A 12,273-nucleotide genomic window follows, 5' to 3' on the forward strand; every position below is an offset into this window, starting at 1 on the left:
TCCTACCACAAACACCAGGTTGCTATTTACCTCCAGCTGTACCTCCTCTATCCCCTGCTCACATTAAAGGGAAGTATCACTAATGACTACCGTGATGGGAAACACTGCAATAGCAGGTTGTAAATTAAGACACTGAGAGCCTTCAATTAGTTGCACCGGGCATCCTGGAGTCAAACCCTCACCTGCTCCTCTAAACACGCTCACACAGTGTTTCCACTCCGAACACCAAGGGATGCTCAGAGCTGGCTGCAAAGAGATGCTCACCTACGGGTATGCGCCTCGAGCTGCGCCGACTGTCGCAGCCTGGCCCAAATTAGAGGAGCTCCAGCGGGCCAGCTGCCTCCCAGATGTAGCCCCGACACCCGTCCCTCCGTACGCCTGCGGAGGAGCAGCGAGGCGGGGGCTGGCTGCTCCTCACACTTTGCACCAGGCTCCGCAGCTCCAGACCTCGGGTTGCAGACGCCGTGGGGGCCAGAGATGGGGACCCCAACTCAACAAGTGCAAATCGTGGCTTCGTGCACGGCTGCGGAGCTGCCGCCCGGCTCACGTCAACCCTGCCCGTGTGCGTGTGCTGCTCCCCAGGCCGCCCCGAGGGCTGGGCACCGCTCTCCCCCACCAGTGTCAGTGTGCACCCATCCTGCCCGTGCCCCTGCGGCTTCTCCCCGCTTCTCTCCTCCAGGAGAAGCGGGAGCAGGACCCGGCTGTGAACCCACCGAGTTTTACGGGATCAGGGGGAGGCAGAGCCCCCGCCGCGATTCCCGGTGGTGTGAGCCAGCCCCACGGAGACCCCCCCCCCGAAATCCGCTCTCCTCCTGCCTCCAGCGGCCTCTCCACCAGCACCCGGGCTCCTCCTCGCCCCCTTCCCCACCCGCGCCGACCCTCGGGGAAGCAGCGGCGGCAGCAGCAGCGAGCCACCTCCCCTCGTCCCCTCGCCCTTTGGCAACCCCATTGCTCCGTGATCCACCCCCCCGGAGCCCCCCGACGGCAGCAGCCCCCCGGACCGGCCCCGGCGAGCCCCCTCCCGGCGGCGGGGCGGGCGCAGGGCGCGGGGGGCGGGCGCGGGGCGGGGGGGAGGCGGAGCGGAGGCGGCCGGAGCCCCCGGGATCCGCCGGCACCTCCCGGGCCCGGCACTCGCCGCCGCCGCCAACTTCGGCCGGGAGGCGCCCTCGGAGCCGCGGCAGCCCGGCACCGGGAGCCTGCCCTATCCCGAAACCGCCGCCTCCGCCTCCGTCCTTCCTTCCTTCCCCGCTCCCCTCCCGCAGCCGCCGGCGGGGGGCTCGGCGCGGCGCGGGGCCGCGGCCCCCGGGGCAGGTGCGTCCCCTCGCGGTGTCCGGGGGGCGCCGAGCCCCGTGCCCACCTGCCGCCGCCGCCCGGGGACATGCAGGTAGGGAGGGGGCGGCCCCGGCCGGCGGGGGGCGGCGGGGGGCTCCGAGGAGGGCCCGGCGCGGTGGTCCCCGCGACCCCCGCCGCGGCTCCGCGCAGCGCCCGGTGAAGGGGACGGGGCCGTCGGGGGGCGGCGAGGGGAGAGCGGGGAGCGGGTCGGGGACGCTGGTGGGGCTCCGGGAGCCCCTCGGCTCGGCCTGGAGGGTCGGGAGAAGGTGCTCGGGGGGCTCGGAGGGGTTCCCGTGGTGGGACGGGGCTGGTGCGGCGGTGGGGGGAGCTCCGGGCCTCGCCCTGGCACGAGGGAGGCTGCTGTGGCGTGAGGGATGCTCCTCGGCGTGGCAGCCGCGGCCGTGCTAAGGCAGATGGTCCTCTGACGTGAGAGGAGAGGCTCTGGCAAAGCATATGCTGCCCCGGTAAGACGGACCTTGCTGGCGGGTGAGGGTCTGCTCTCTCCCCGGGGTGGGCACCAGCTGCCCTGCGAGCCCCCGAGCCCCCTGCCCGTGCTGTCGGTCTCGCCCCAAACCTGCTGTGTGGCACCCGCACGGGTGCTGGCACGGCAGAAGGTGCTCGTGCACCCAGAGACACAGGCGAGCAGCGACGGCCTGCCTGGTCCCACGGTACGGGGGCGCGAGCATCCCCGCTGTACCCATAACAAACATCGTGTTTCGTGAAACTCGTTTTCTTTTTTTTTTATTTTCTGGGAATTATGGTGCAATACTTCCCTTAGCGGTACCGGCAGAAGAACTTCCCCAAACATATTGTCGTGTGCTGTGACACGCTTTGTTACCTCGTGTTTTCCCTCTGCCACCAGTTGAGCATCCCTGTCCGTCTCTCTATCCAACTTTTTCCTTCCACTTAATGCCTTCCTGCATGCACTCTCCAGCGTGTGTTCATCGCCACTCTTGCTCTGCTTTCTGCACACATATACTCACCTGTTCATCTTTTTTTTCATGACAGAGCAGTGCTGTTGCTCACCCGTGTGCCAGCATCTGTGTTCTTGCTTCATTTTCTTCGTAGCCAGAAACTCTGGTGCACACACATCACGTTCGTGGTTTGCACGTTTCTCATAATGTGCTTTACCACACTTCACCAGCACGTGGGGACTGCCTTTTTGCACCAATGCCTCCTCTGCTGACTACATATCAAGTGCTCTTTCCCTGTGCTCTTTATTTGGGCTCAGGTATCTCCTTCCTTTACGCTCATCTTCTTTGTGTCTGCCTGTTCTGCGCCCTTTACCCCATCTGGTACGTGCATGTTACGAGGGTCTTCCCCATCCTTCTCCCCAGGCCTCAGGTCTGCAGGGGGGCACCAGCACTCACACCTGAGCCTGGCGTTGCCCTCCCTTCCCACATTCGCCACGGTGCACCAGCACGCGGTCTGAAGCAAGCCCTTTTTCCCGTGGTGGCAGTTTTAACACACAGGTGCGCTCCTGTCTTGTGTCGCATGCACCGTGTTTTAAAAGCAGAACAAAATTTGGTACATGCTCTTCTTCCCAAGAGAGAAAGAAGAGGATTCTCCTCTTCACACGAGGGACAGACTCCTCTTAAACCAATGTCCCATCCATGGGCACACGGATTTGTAGGTGAAGTTTGGGTGCTGAAGGAGTTCAGGTGGAATTTTTTTACTCCTAGTGTACGCCGTATGGAATAAGTTACCACGTGTGGCAGTAAAGCCAGCCCGAGCACTCTTTTTTTCCTTCTTGAAAGAAATTAGCCAAGTATATGAAGGGAAAAGCATGAGGCTCAACTGCCAGCTGAGGGTAGGAGGCAGAGTTGGACAGGAGAGCTGGCCGCGGCCCAGCCATGGATTTCCTGTGCTCCCAGGCTCCATCCCTCACTCGCGTTTCTGTGCCCAGGAGTGTCGGCGAGAGATTCCTCCTTTTTGGAAACGAGTCCCTCCCCAGCTCATTCGGTGACTTGGGGAATGTTTCATCTCTCCTCCTGGTAGCTTTAAGCAGCCCTTTTGTCCTTTCCTCTGTCTCTATTGTACGTAAAACTAACATGCCTCCGTTCGGGGCATGTTGAAGCTGAAATCGTTGCTGTGGGATCCCAGCACCAAGAAGTCTTCTTTCTCAGCCCCTTCCCTCCCAGTCTGCAAGAACTCGTGAGAGCAGTTGAAAAAAAATTGAAGTCTTGAAAGAGCTGGGTCTGAAAAGTTGGGTTTTCTTGATTTATTGCTTTTAGGGAGTAAGGTATGCCCCTTTTCAAGAGGACATACCTCTCTTGAAAAGTCTTTTCAAGGCTTATTCTACAAAGGCCAGAAACATAACTGTTTAAGAAAAAATGGAAATTCTCGTGTACTGAAGTTTCCAGGAGTTTGGGCTATTAGCGAGCAACCAAATGTTGTGAAATTTACACAACAAATAAATCAGCACAGTCACCTTTAATGCTATTTGTCCTTTTCTCTAGCCCAGTGGGCCTCTGTGTTTCTGGACTGCTTCAGATCTCGAGTCTTTTGTCCTGAAGTTGTTGGGCTTGGGTTTCAAGGCGTGCAGGGAATCCAGTCTTTTCTGAAGACTGCATGATTGCTCATCTAAATGAATATAAATTGTTTCTATTCATAAGATCTTTTTCCTAATGGCTGATCAAAGTTCAAGTGAAAAGCATTTCATCATTTCAAAACTAATTGGACACACACACAATAAGTGTTTCAGAGAGACTTTTAAGCACAGTACTTTTAAAATCAGGATGCAGATAGCCAAGGCATGTTGTCATGTAAGACCGCACAGTCCATGATTTGCTTCCATTTTTACAGAGAAAGGGGTGTTAGCTTGATGGAAAAAGGAACACAGGTCCATTAAAGTTAAAGGCAGTGCAGACGGGAGTCATGGGAATTGTTCCTGGGCAGGAAACAATCCTTTCTAATGGCAGACCTAAGGAATGTGGGCCTAGGAAGCGTTTTAGAAAGAGCCGAGCGGTGGCTCGGTGCGGTACCTGGGTGCTTTCAGTGGTGGGAGGTAGCTGGTACTTGGAGAGCTCTTTCGATTCAAGAAGAGAACTGCACAAAACCAGCATGTTGCTGGCATTTAAGCAATATACGTTCGTGTTAGCAGTAGGCAACGTTTTTAACAGCGGGGTGATCAGCCATTGGAACCAACTACCAAAAGAAGCGTTAGCTTCTCCAGCTCTTAAAACCCTCAGATAAAGACCGACCGTCTCTTTGGAAAACACGCTTTACTTGCGTGTGAGTTGTGGGGCTGGCTGCAGAGATAACTGGATGAAACACACGTACAGAGCCACGGGCGGCACCGGGCCCTGCGATCCGCTGCCCCTTCCAAGCCTTGGCTTGCAAATCGACGAGGCTTACGCAAACCTTCCTCCGCTGTGAGGGAGGTAGAGCAACAGGGTCATTGAAAGCAGATTGCCACTTTGCAGCACAGCTGCTTCACAAAGTAGGGATGCTCCCGTGTCCCTTGTAATTACGCAGCCTTTCTTCGCAGAAGCACTTTGCAAGCTGAGACCATTGTACGGCGCAGCCTGCCCTTCTGTGGGGATCCTTCACTTGTCCTTGGACGCTGTAAAACACGCTGTGAAGCCTGATGGCTTGCAGCGAGGCTGCAGACAGCCTGGGGAAGGCAGTGCTGTGTATCCCCTCGAGCCCTCCGGGCCGGGAAGACTCAAGTTAAAATTTGGCTGAGTTTGCAAGACTTTAACTCCTTCTTCTTTCATTAAGTGTCACAAGCAATTGCAAAGCCTCTTCTGTCATGCCTTTTTCCCTCAGAAAGGTAGCTCGGCAGGGCTCTGGCACCTGGATGACTACACCAGCCCTGTGGCCCCCTGGCTTCTCCTTGGGTGTTCTCTGGTGCCTTCCCTGTGTGCGCAGCCCCAGCTCTCCTCCGTTGGTACCCAGCTTGTGGGGCTGTGGCTCCACAGCTCAGGCTGCAATTGTGCACGCTTCCCAGCACGGCTGCCCAGCTTCCCTGGGGAAACAGCATCCATGCCAGCAGTGCTCCTACACCTGCACGTCCAGGCAGCCCATGTGGAGGAGCCCCCGTCTGTGGTTGCAGCCCCCCGGCAGGGTTATTGGGGTGTCCTCCCTGGGGCCGGGCAAAGACGGGCAGTAGGAGCTCTGTGATGAACCCTGCCTCTTCCCCTCGGTCTGTTTACCTGTCTAAATTTAACTCCCCAGCCAGCTGCATCCCTCCTAAGCCGACCTGTTCTCTTGTGGCTGAGCTGTGGGTCTGGCTCGTGCTGCAGCGTTTCCTGGCGGCCTCGGGCTGGCGGTTTGCTGCTCAGTCCCTCTCTCCAGCAGACGCTGGTTCTCTCGAGGTCCTGGGCAAGCCAGTCCTCCCTGCTCCTGGTTTTATTTTTAATTCTGGCTGTGCAGAAAGCACCTCAGAGCCCTCGGGGCTGGAGGGTCTCTTGCTCTGTCATATCTAGATGCTCTGTTGATGCTGCGGTGGGCTTTGGGAAATCTCCCCTTGTTCCATTGCTGCCCACAGCCGTTTTCATTCTAGCTGTGGTTGTTCCCAGCATGCTGAAGGGCTCCGTGGCCATCTCTAGAGCGACAGTGCCTCTTTTGGCCCCCGTCGGGACCGAGACGGGTGGTCAGTCGGTCCTTCCTGGTGGATGCATCTCCCTTATTTTGCTTGGTACAGAACTGGGCTTCCCTGGGCTGGCGTTGGTCCCAGTTTGTTTGGGAACCTACTGATGTGCACCTCTGCTTCAAAGGAGCTGGCGAGAGGGCAAAGCTGAGGAGAGGAAGCGTTCCTATTTCTGTCAGGCTGGGCAGAATTAACTTTCTGTAGAGTTTCAGAGCTTGGTACAGTAAATATGGCCTGACCTGGCAGCCTTATTCATCTAAATGAAAACGGCAGGATCAGACCATTAGCGTCCTGCATAACCCTGCAAGAGACCCCTAATTGATCTCTGCTTTTCCAGGCATGCCTGGTTGTCGTGCAGTTAATGCTGTGGTCTACCACATGAGAGAGATGGTTTGAATCCTGGCCTCCTCTGTCACTCTTTGAGCTAACCCGGTGGCCTTCTGTTTAATGCTCTTGTATTCAGAAGAAAGGTATTGAAGGCCAAGGTTTCCAGCAGTGACTAGTGATTTGGGGTATCCGACTTGAAACGCTGTCAAAGGTCCCGATTTTTCTTCCGAGGCTCAGCTGTTTCTGATGCTTGGGCATGCTTAAGGAGTCAGGGATTGATTGCTCAAAGTGGCGAGTCAGTTCTGCAAAGCTTTGTCTCAGGTTCTGGAGTGGCATTAAGAAAAACAAAATTAGATAAGATAACTCTTTAGGTAACTAGCAGGGATACACAGATGGGGTAAATCATCCCAGAGTGAGCAGCAGTTCATGGCCAGAGAGCTTGTGGCACAGTTGTGTACAGACTTGAAAAAAGAGTTCTGGGTGTAATCTTTGGCTTTCAGTAGGTCATACGAAGGGTTTGATAGTTTTTCTCTTTGGGAAAGAAAAGGAGACCAGCATTGTATCTCTGTGTGTGTGTGTATGTATATATATATATATATATATATATATATATGTATATTTATATATATATATTATAATATTAAAATATATATACAGTGTAAGTTTTAATTTGTTTGAAGGATTTGGGGAAAATATAATGTGCTTTCTCTAAATCTTCTCCCATCTCAATTGGATGTGGAGACTGTGGATGGTCTCAATTGGATGTGGTTGGGTGGAGCATGTGTTTGGGGTTTATTTTAGTCATTAAGGGCAGAGGGTTAACAAAAGTCATACCAATACTGGTATTTCAGTGGTCTCCCTAAATTTATCTTCCAATTGTTCTCTGTTCAGTTTCTTGGCTGTTTCAGCATCATTGTTTCACTGAGTCCCAAAGCATTGTAGCACCTCTATTATGTGCAAGTCAGTTTGAAAGCAAATAAACTGAGAATATCCCTCGCTTAGTTGTTAAAACCTCTCTGAGCTTTGGTACACATCAAAGAATGTCGAGAAAAACATGTGAGCCCAAATATGTCTTCATTAACAGAATCTTTTCCGGAAAACGTTGTTTTGTGGCTGTCAGGTTCACTAGTCTCTGAGGTGCTCCTAAGTACTCCAGAGTTGGCTGTAGTCAGAAAAAAATGATACTGTGCGAAAGAAAATGAAGGTGTTAAGGTGGTTTGGTTTTGTTTTGCTTTTTACAGATTGAGCAGTATAGAAATTTCCTGATTATATTCTGTGGTCCAGATTTGCTATAATTATTGTAAATATCAGAGCTGGCAGAATGCCAGAGTTTTGTTTAGAAAATAAGTTGCCATTATCATTTCTGTGTCACAATTGGGAGGGTTTGAGTATCCTGTGACCGTCACCACCGTTGATTCTGCCCATCTTTGGATGCTGAAAAACTAGCTGGAATCCTACTGTCGTGCATCGAGGCGATATTCATGGGGTAGCCCCATCACCCTGCTTGCTGTAGTGGAGGCTTCAGGGTTTGAACCACATTTGAACTGTTGCTTCTTGTTCAAGCGCAGGGTGTGTACAGACCAGGTTTCTCCCTGACATCTGCAGCCCTGTGTGTGACTGCAGCTGTTGTTCCACCTGCGGAGACTTCGCTGCCCGCCACGCAGGTAGCGCCGCGTTAGTGCTTGCGTGAATTATGACCAATTGCCTGTCATGACTTCTCCTCTGTTTTTCTAACTATTCCCCATTTCCACCCATTCTTAACAAGCTTTTTGGGAGTTTTGCCAAAGGACAAAATGAACTTCTAATAATTCTTTATTAATGGCAAGAAAGTTTTCAGCTGGGTGAGCTCGGTGAGTGCAGCGCTGTTTATGTGCAGTTTTTACTGGAGCTGCTCGGGCTCTTTCAGCATCTCTGGTGCTTTCCAGGGAGTCTGCGCAATCCTGAAAGACTCGAGAGCTGGCTGTCTTCTCCACAGCACGCTGAGATGATCTACGAGTCTGCGTTTCTGCATAACTACAGTTGTACTCCAACATCATAATAACCCGCTGCACATAATAGCCACTTTTTTTTTTTTTTTTTTTTTTTTACTACAAGACATGTAAAACTTCTGTATTTTCTAAGAAAATGGCACCATTTTAGGTCAGACCTGCCTAGATGGAACAATAGACTCCGATCAGCCTCTGTGTGAATTTGACTGCTTTTGTTAGGTCCCGTTCATGGCAGAGCAGCACCAGCACTGGTGACATGGGAGAAACAACACCTCCTGCTGTGGCCTTGCTGGGATCTCTGTCAGAATAATGGTGTTAACTGGGGTGTACAGAGGCATGGGACTTTTTTTTTCTTCTTCCTTCATGACCTAATGAAGTTTTATGGGGTAAACTTGATAGTCTGGACCAGGCCATAGTATAAATGCTAGGTGACGCTTCAAGTCGAGCATAAAACGCAGCTATGAGCAATAAGAAAGGTGGTTATGTATGTTTAGACAAAGTTAGCTTGTTAGTTAAGCCTAACTTTGGCTTATGGACAAGGTCAAAGTAGGAAATCTATTTTAAATATGTTAGAGATAAGGCTCTGTCAGTTCCTTGCCACTTTCGGTAAACCTTCTTGAGATCTGGGCTGGTGAACCTTGTGGTTCATGCAATCCTTCCTGAGATGGACAAATTGAAGGTGCCGCTCACCATCACAGGATGGAGGGATAAACAGCTTTGCCTGGCACCTGTACAAGCTCCTGCACCTCCATGATGTAACATGGAAGATGATCCTCTTATTTCCCAGCTGGTCTAGTAACTCATTCTCCCACCTGGTAAAAGGTGGTGATCTTCAGTGGGCCCCAACCCCTGTTCGGGTTATCCATTGGGCCTGTGTGCAAGAGGACATTTTTATGCCTGCCGTCAGGGCATGCTGGAGTTGGGCCAGGGATGGAGAAGTCCCAGGAGGAGGATATATTCCTGTGGGATTGCAAGAGCTCAGAACCATTGCCCGTTCCCAAGTCACGAACTGTCATCCAGAAGGTCCATCAACGTAACAGATGCTGGTCTGATGTTGAAAGCCACAGAGTCACCTTCACATGTTTGGTCTCAGGCAGTCACCATTCCCTGTTTGGTCTCAGGCAGATGCTGCTGCCCTGCTGAGCACTGTCGATCTCCTGCTAACTGAGCCTTGCTTATCCTGTCAGCTCCTCTGCCCAAGTGGGCAGGAGCCTTTGGCTTTTACTGCCAACAGTGTTAAATTCATCACTTGATCCTCTCACTCTTTCCTTAGTAGTGCTTTCTCTCAATACACCTCTGCATCATTCTAGCTGCACTTCCAGACTGTCTTGATCCCATGTAATTTGAAATCCTGTGTCTGTGACTGGTTGCTGTGAATTGACGCTCTGTGTGGCTTTTACGCAGTACAGACTTGGTGTTCATGCCCATCATCCCATTTGTCAGAAGCAGCAGACATTAGTGGTGTGGGTGCCTTTCTGGTCAAACTTCACAACCCTGTGTTGGTGATACACTGCTTTCTCTTATTGTCCCGACTTCCACAGAAAACAATGGTTGGTTATTTCTGCATGGGGCAGAAATCACTGTTGGTTGTATGTATGCTTAGAGATGTCTTCAGACAGAATGAACACATCAGAAATGTTCTGGATTTTTAGAGCTTTTCCTTGTGTTTGTATGCAAAGAATTAATATTAAATAAATAACAAATGATTAGAGGTAATTTCTGGAGTCCCATTTGCCTTTTCCTTTCCAAAGTTTCACAGTACGGACCATTGGAAAGTGGTCTGTAATCCAGTATGCTGAATAAGAAGTGGAGCTCTGTAGGGCATCTAGGAGTATCCTCAGACCCCACCCATCATCTGTGTGTAGAAGTGGGTTTCTGTTTGTCCAGTGCCCATCCAACACCATGGACCTTTTCCTTGAAATCAAAATCTGCAATTGCTCTGTAATATTTTGGAGCATAATGTTCCTAAACAAGTCTGGGTGAAGGTGTGCCATTTCCTGAGCTTCTGTGAGGTACCTCTGGTTCCTGGTGTGTCCCCAGAGTGAATATGCCCGCTGGGACCTCCATATGCATGGAGCAAATGCCCAGTCCTCAGGCAGCAACACAAATACGGAGCAGGCAAAGTAAAGAAGCTTTCATTAGAAAACATGCTTAGGTATAAAATAAAATTTCCAGAAGAAAAACATATTTTTCCATAGTGATGTTTCAAAACTTAATGATTTCTGTTTCCAATTGACATTCAGACTTAAAATGATATTTAAGTTGAAACCTGAAACAAGAGTTTAAATTTCAGGTCAACACACTGAAATCTCTTGTTTTGGATCAACATTTCATGTTGAATGTTTTGTTTCTATCAATAACATGTTGTTTTTTTCCGCCGCATTTTCAATTCAAAAGCATTTGGAATTGTTCATGGCATGAAATATTATAATATTTTGACCTTTCATCTCTTTTTGGGATGAAGGCAAATGTTGAAATCCCAGGCCTTCTTGGGGAACAGAGATTCCATTCTCTGACCAGATCCACAAAAGTGTATTTCCACTGGTTTTGCTGGCTGGCTACTTCAATACTTTGTGTGTGATGACTTGTAATTCACTGCAGATTGAATCTGCAGTGCGTCCACATGGCTGATCTGGAGAGTCTGAGGGCAGTTAATCTTCCTTGCTCCGTTTTGTGCTTTCAAATTAATATCCAGATTTCTTGCCCAAGATAAATTTTCCTTTCTAACCAGTGTTTGGTAGATCAGTGCAGTTTCCTGATACACAATCCATGCACAAAGTAGGACTCTGATGCTCTCTCAGTGCAGCTACGAGCTCTATGAAATCAGGATGTTTTAAAATTTGAGACAGCTTCTTGGTTGTCTATTGTTTGCAATCTTGCAAGCTGCCATATATCTTTCTGCTCAGAAGTTACTTTTTCCCCTTCCCACCACTATGGGGAACATTTTCCTGCCGGGCTCTGCGCGCTGTGTCTCTGAAGCAGTTTTATGGTGTTCCTCAGAAGCATGCTTTTGTAAAGTTGCCTCAAAGCATAATCCAGAGAGAGCCTCAGAACCAAGAAATGTTGTTTTTTTGGTTTTTTTTTTTTTTTTCTGTTTGGCTTTGAGGTGTTATCTCCACTCTTCCAAAATGCAATTGGCTCCATCTACATCCCTAAGCTGTTTTGTTTGGAGCAAAGAGAGCTCAGAAAATCAGGGGAGGCCACACACATAAACAACTGTGTGTGAAATCAATTAGTCTAAACGAGCAGGAGATGTATTCCTGAAGGAGAAAAGAGCGGTTCTCACAGCAGCTTCCCCTGTGTATTGCCTTGGCGGGCCTGCTACAAACATTACATCACTGGAACAATGATGAGCTAGGTGAACATTTTAAACTTTTCTTGTGATCTTGGCCAGTATTTACAGGGGTGTTTGATTGTGTTTGAAGACTCTTCTGTGCCCTTTGAGAATATTTTAACGGAGGAATTTAATAACGGAAATTCTCATAGAAACCACGTTAACATGCTAAAGCAAACGTTACTGAAGGGACCTAACTGTTGATATCTTAAATTGCAATGTTTGCATCTGAAATTTGAGTCTAGGAATGGCACTCATCCATTCTGGGATAGGAATCCATGTCTGTTTTTCTGGTGTATTCAGTTATCAGAAAGTTTCAGCAGTGTGCACACAAACAATCTATGGGAAAAAATTACTTGCAAGAGTTCTCATAAACAAGTGTTTATCTCAAATTAGAGGAAAAAAACTTGTACTGCTTCTTAAAAATCTGGGAAGAAAAAGAAGTTTCCTCAAGTTGTGTGTTTCAAACTACTGTTCCTCTCTTCGGTTGCACGACTTTGAAACAGGACACCGATGTGGAAGGATTTCTAAACCTGGTTAACTCTTGGATCGTTGTCATGTATAGTGCGAGTGCCCAACTTTCCCTGCCAGAGGAGAGGTATTCATGTCTCAGCATATTGTGGTCCTTTGCTCTAGGATACCCAAGGGTCAGTGATTAAGATCACATCCCAGTTCCTCTCTGCACCTCTTTAAATAAG

General features: G+C 50.1%; 1 protein-coding gene and 1 long non-coding RNA gene across 3 annotated transcripts in view; both read left to right on the forward strand.

Moving 5' to 3' along the window:
- The first annotated feature begins 1,135 nt into the window (after positions 1–1,135).
- Positions 1,136–12,273, forward strand: part of WNT5B (Wnt family member 5B) — a 70,665-nt gene continuing 59,527 nt past the window's right edge. Inside the window, exon 1 of the mRNA XM_080593417.1 lies at positions 1,136–1,384. Coding sequence (XP_080449543.1) covers positions 1,379–1,384 — 6 coding nt within the window. The 5' untranslated portion in view covers positions 1,136–1,378. The remainder of the gene's footprint in view (positions 1,385–12,273) is intronic.
- The window catches only part of LOC308195641, a 33,521-nt gene continuing 22,661 nt past the window's right edge, over positions 1,414–12,273 (forward strand). The window contains exon 1 of one of the 2 annotated variants that reach the window (XR_013951688.1): positions 1,414–12,173. This is a non-coding gene — a long non-coding RNA (uncharacterized lncRNA). The remainder of the gene's footprint in view (positions 12,174–12,273) is intronic. The other variant, XR_013951689.1, reaches the window with a different exon arrangement.

Source organism: Anser brachyrhynchus, assembly GCF_964034855.1.
Source record: "Anser brachyrhynchus genome assembly, chromosome: 1".
Lineage (NCBI taxonomy): Eukaryota > Metazoa > Chordata > Aves > Anseriformes > Anatidae > Anser > Anser brachyrhynchus.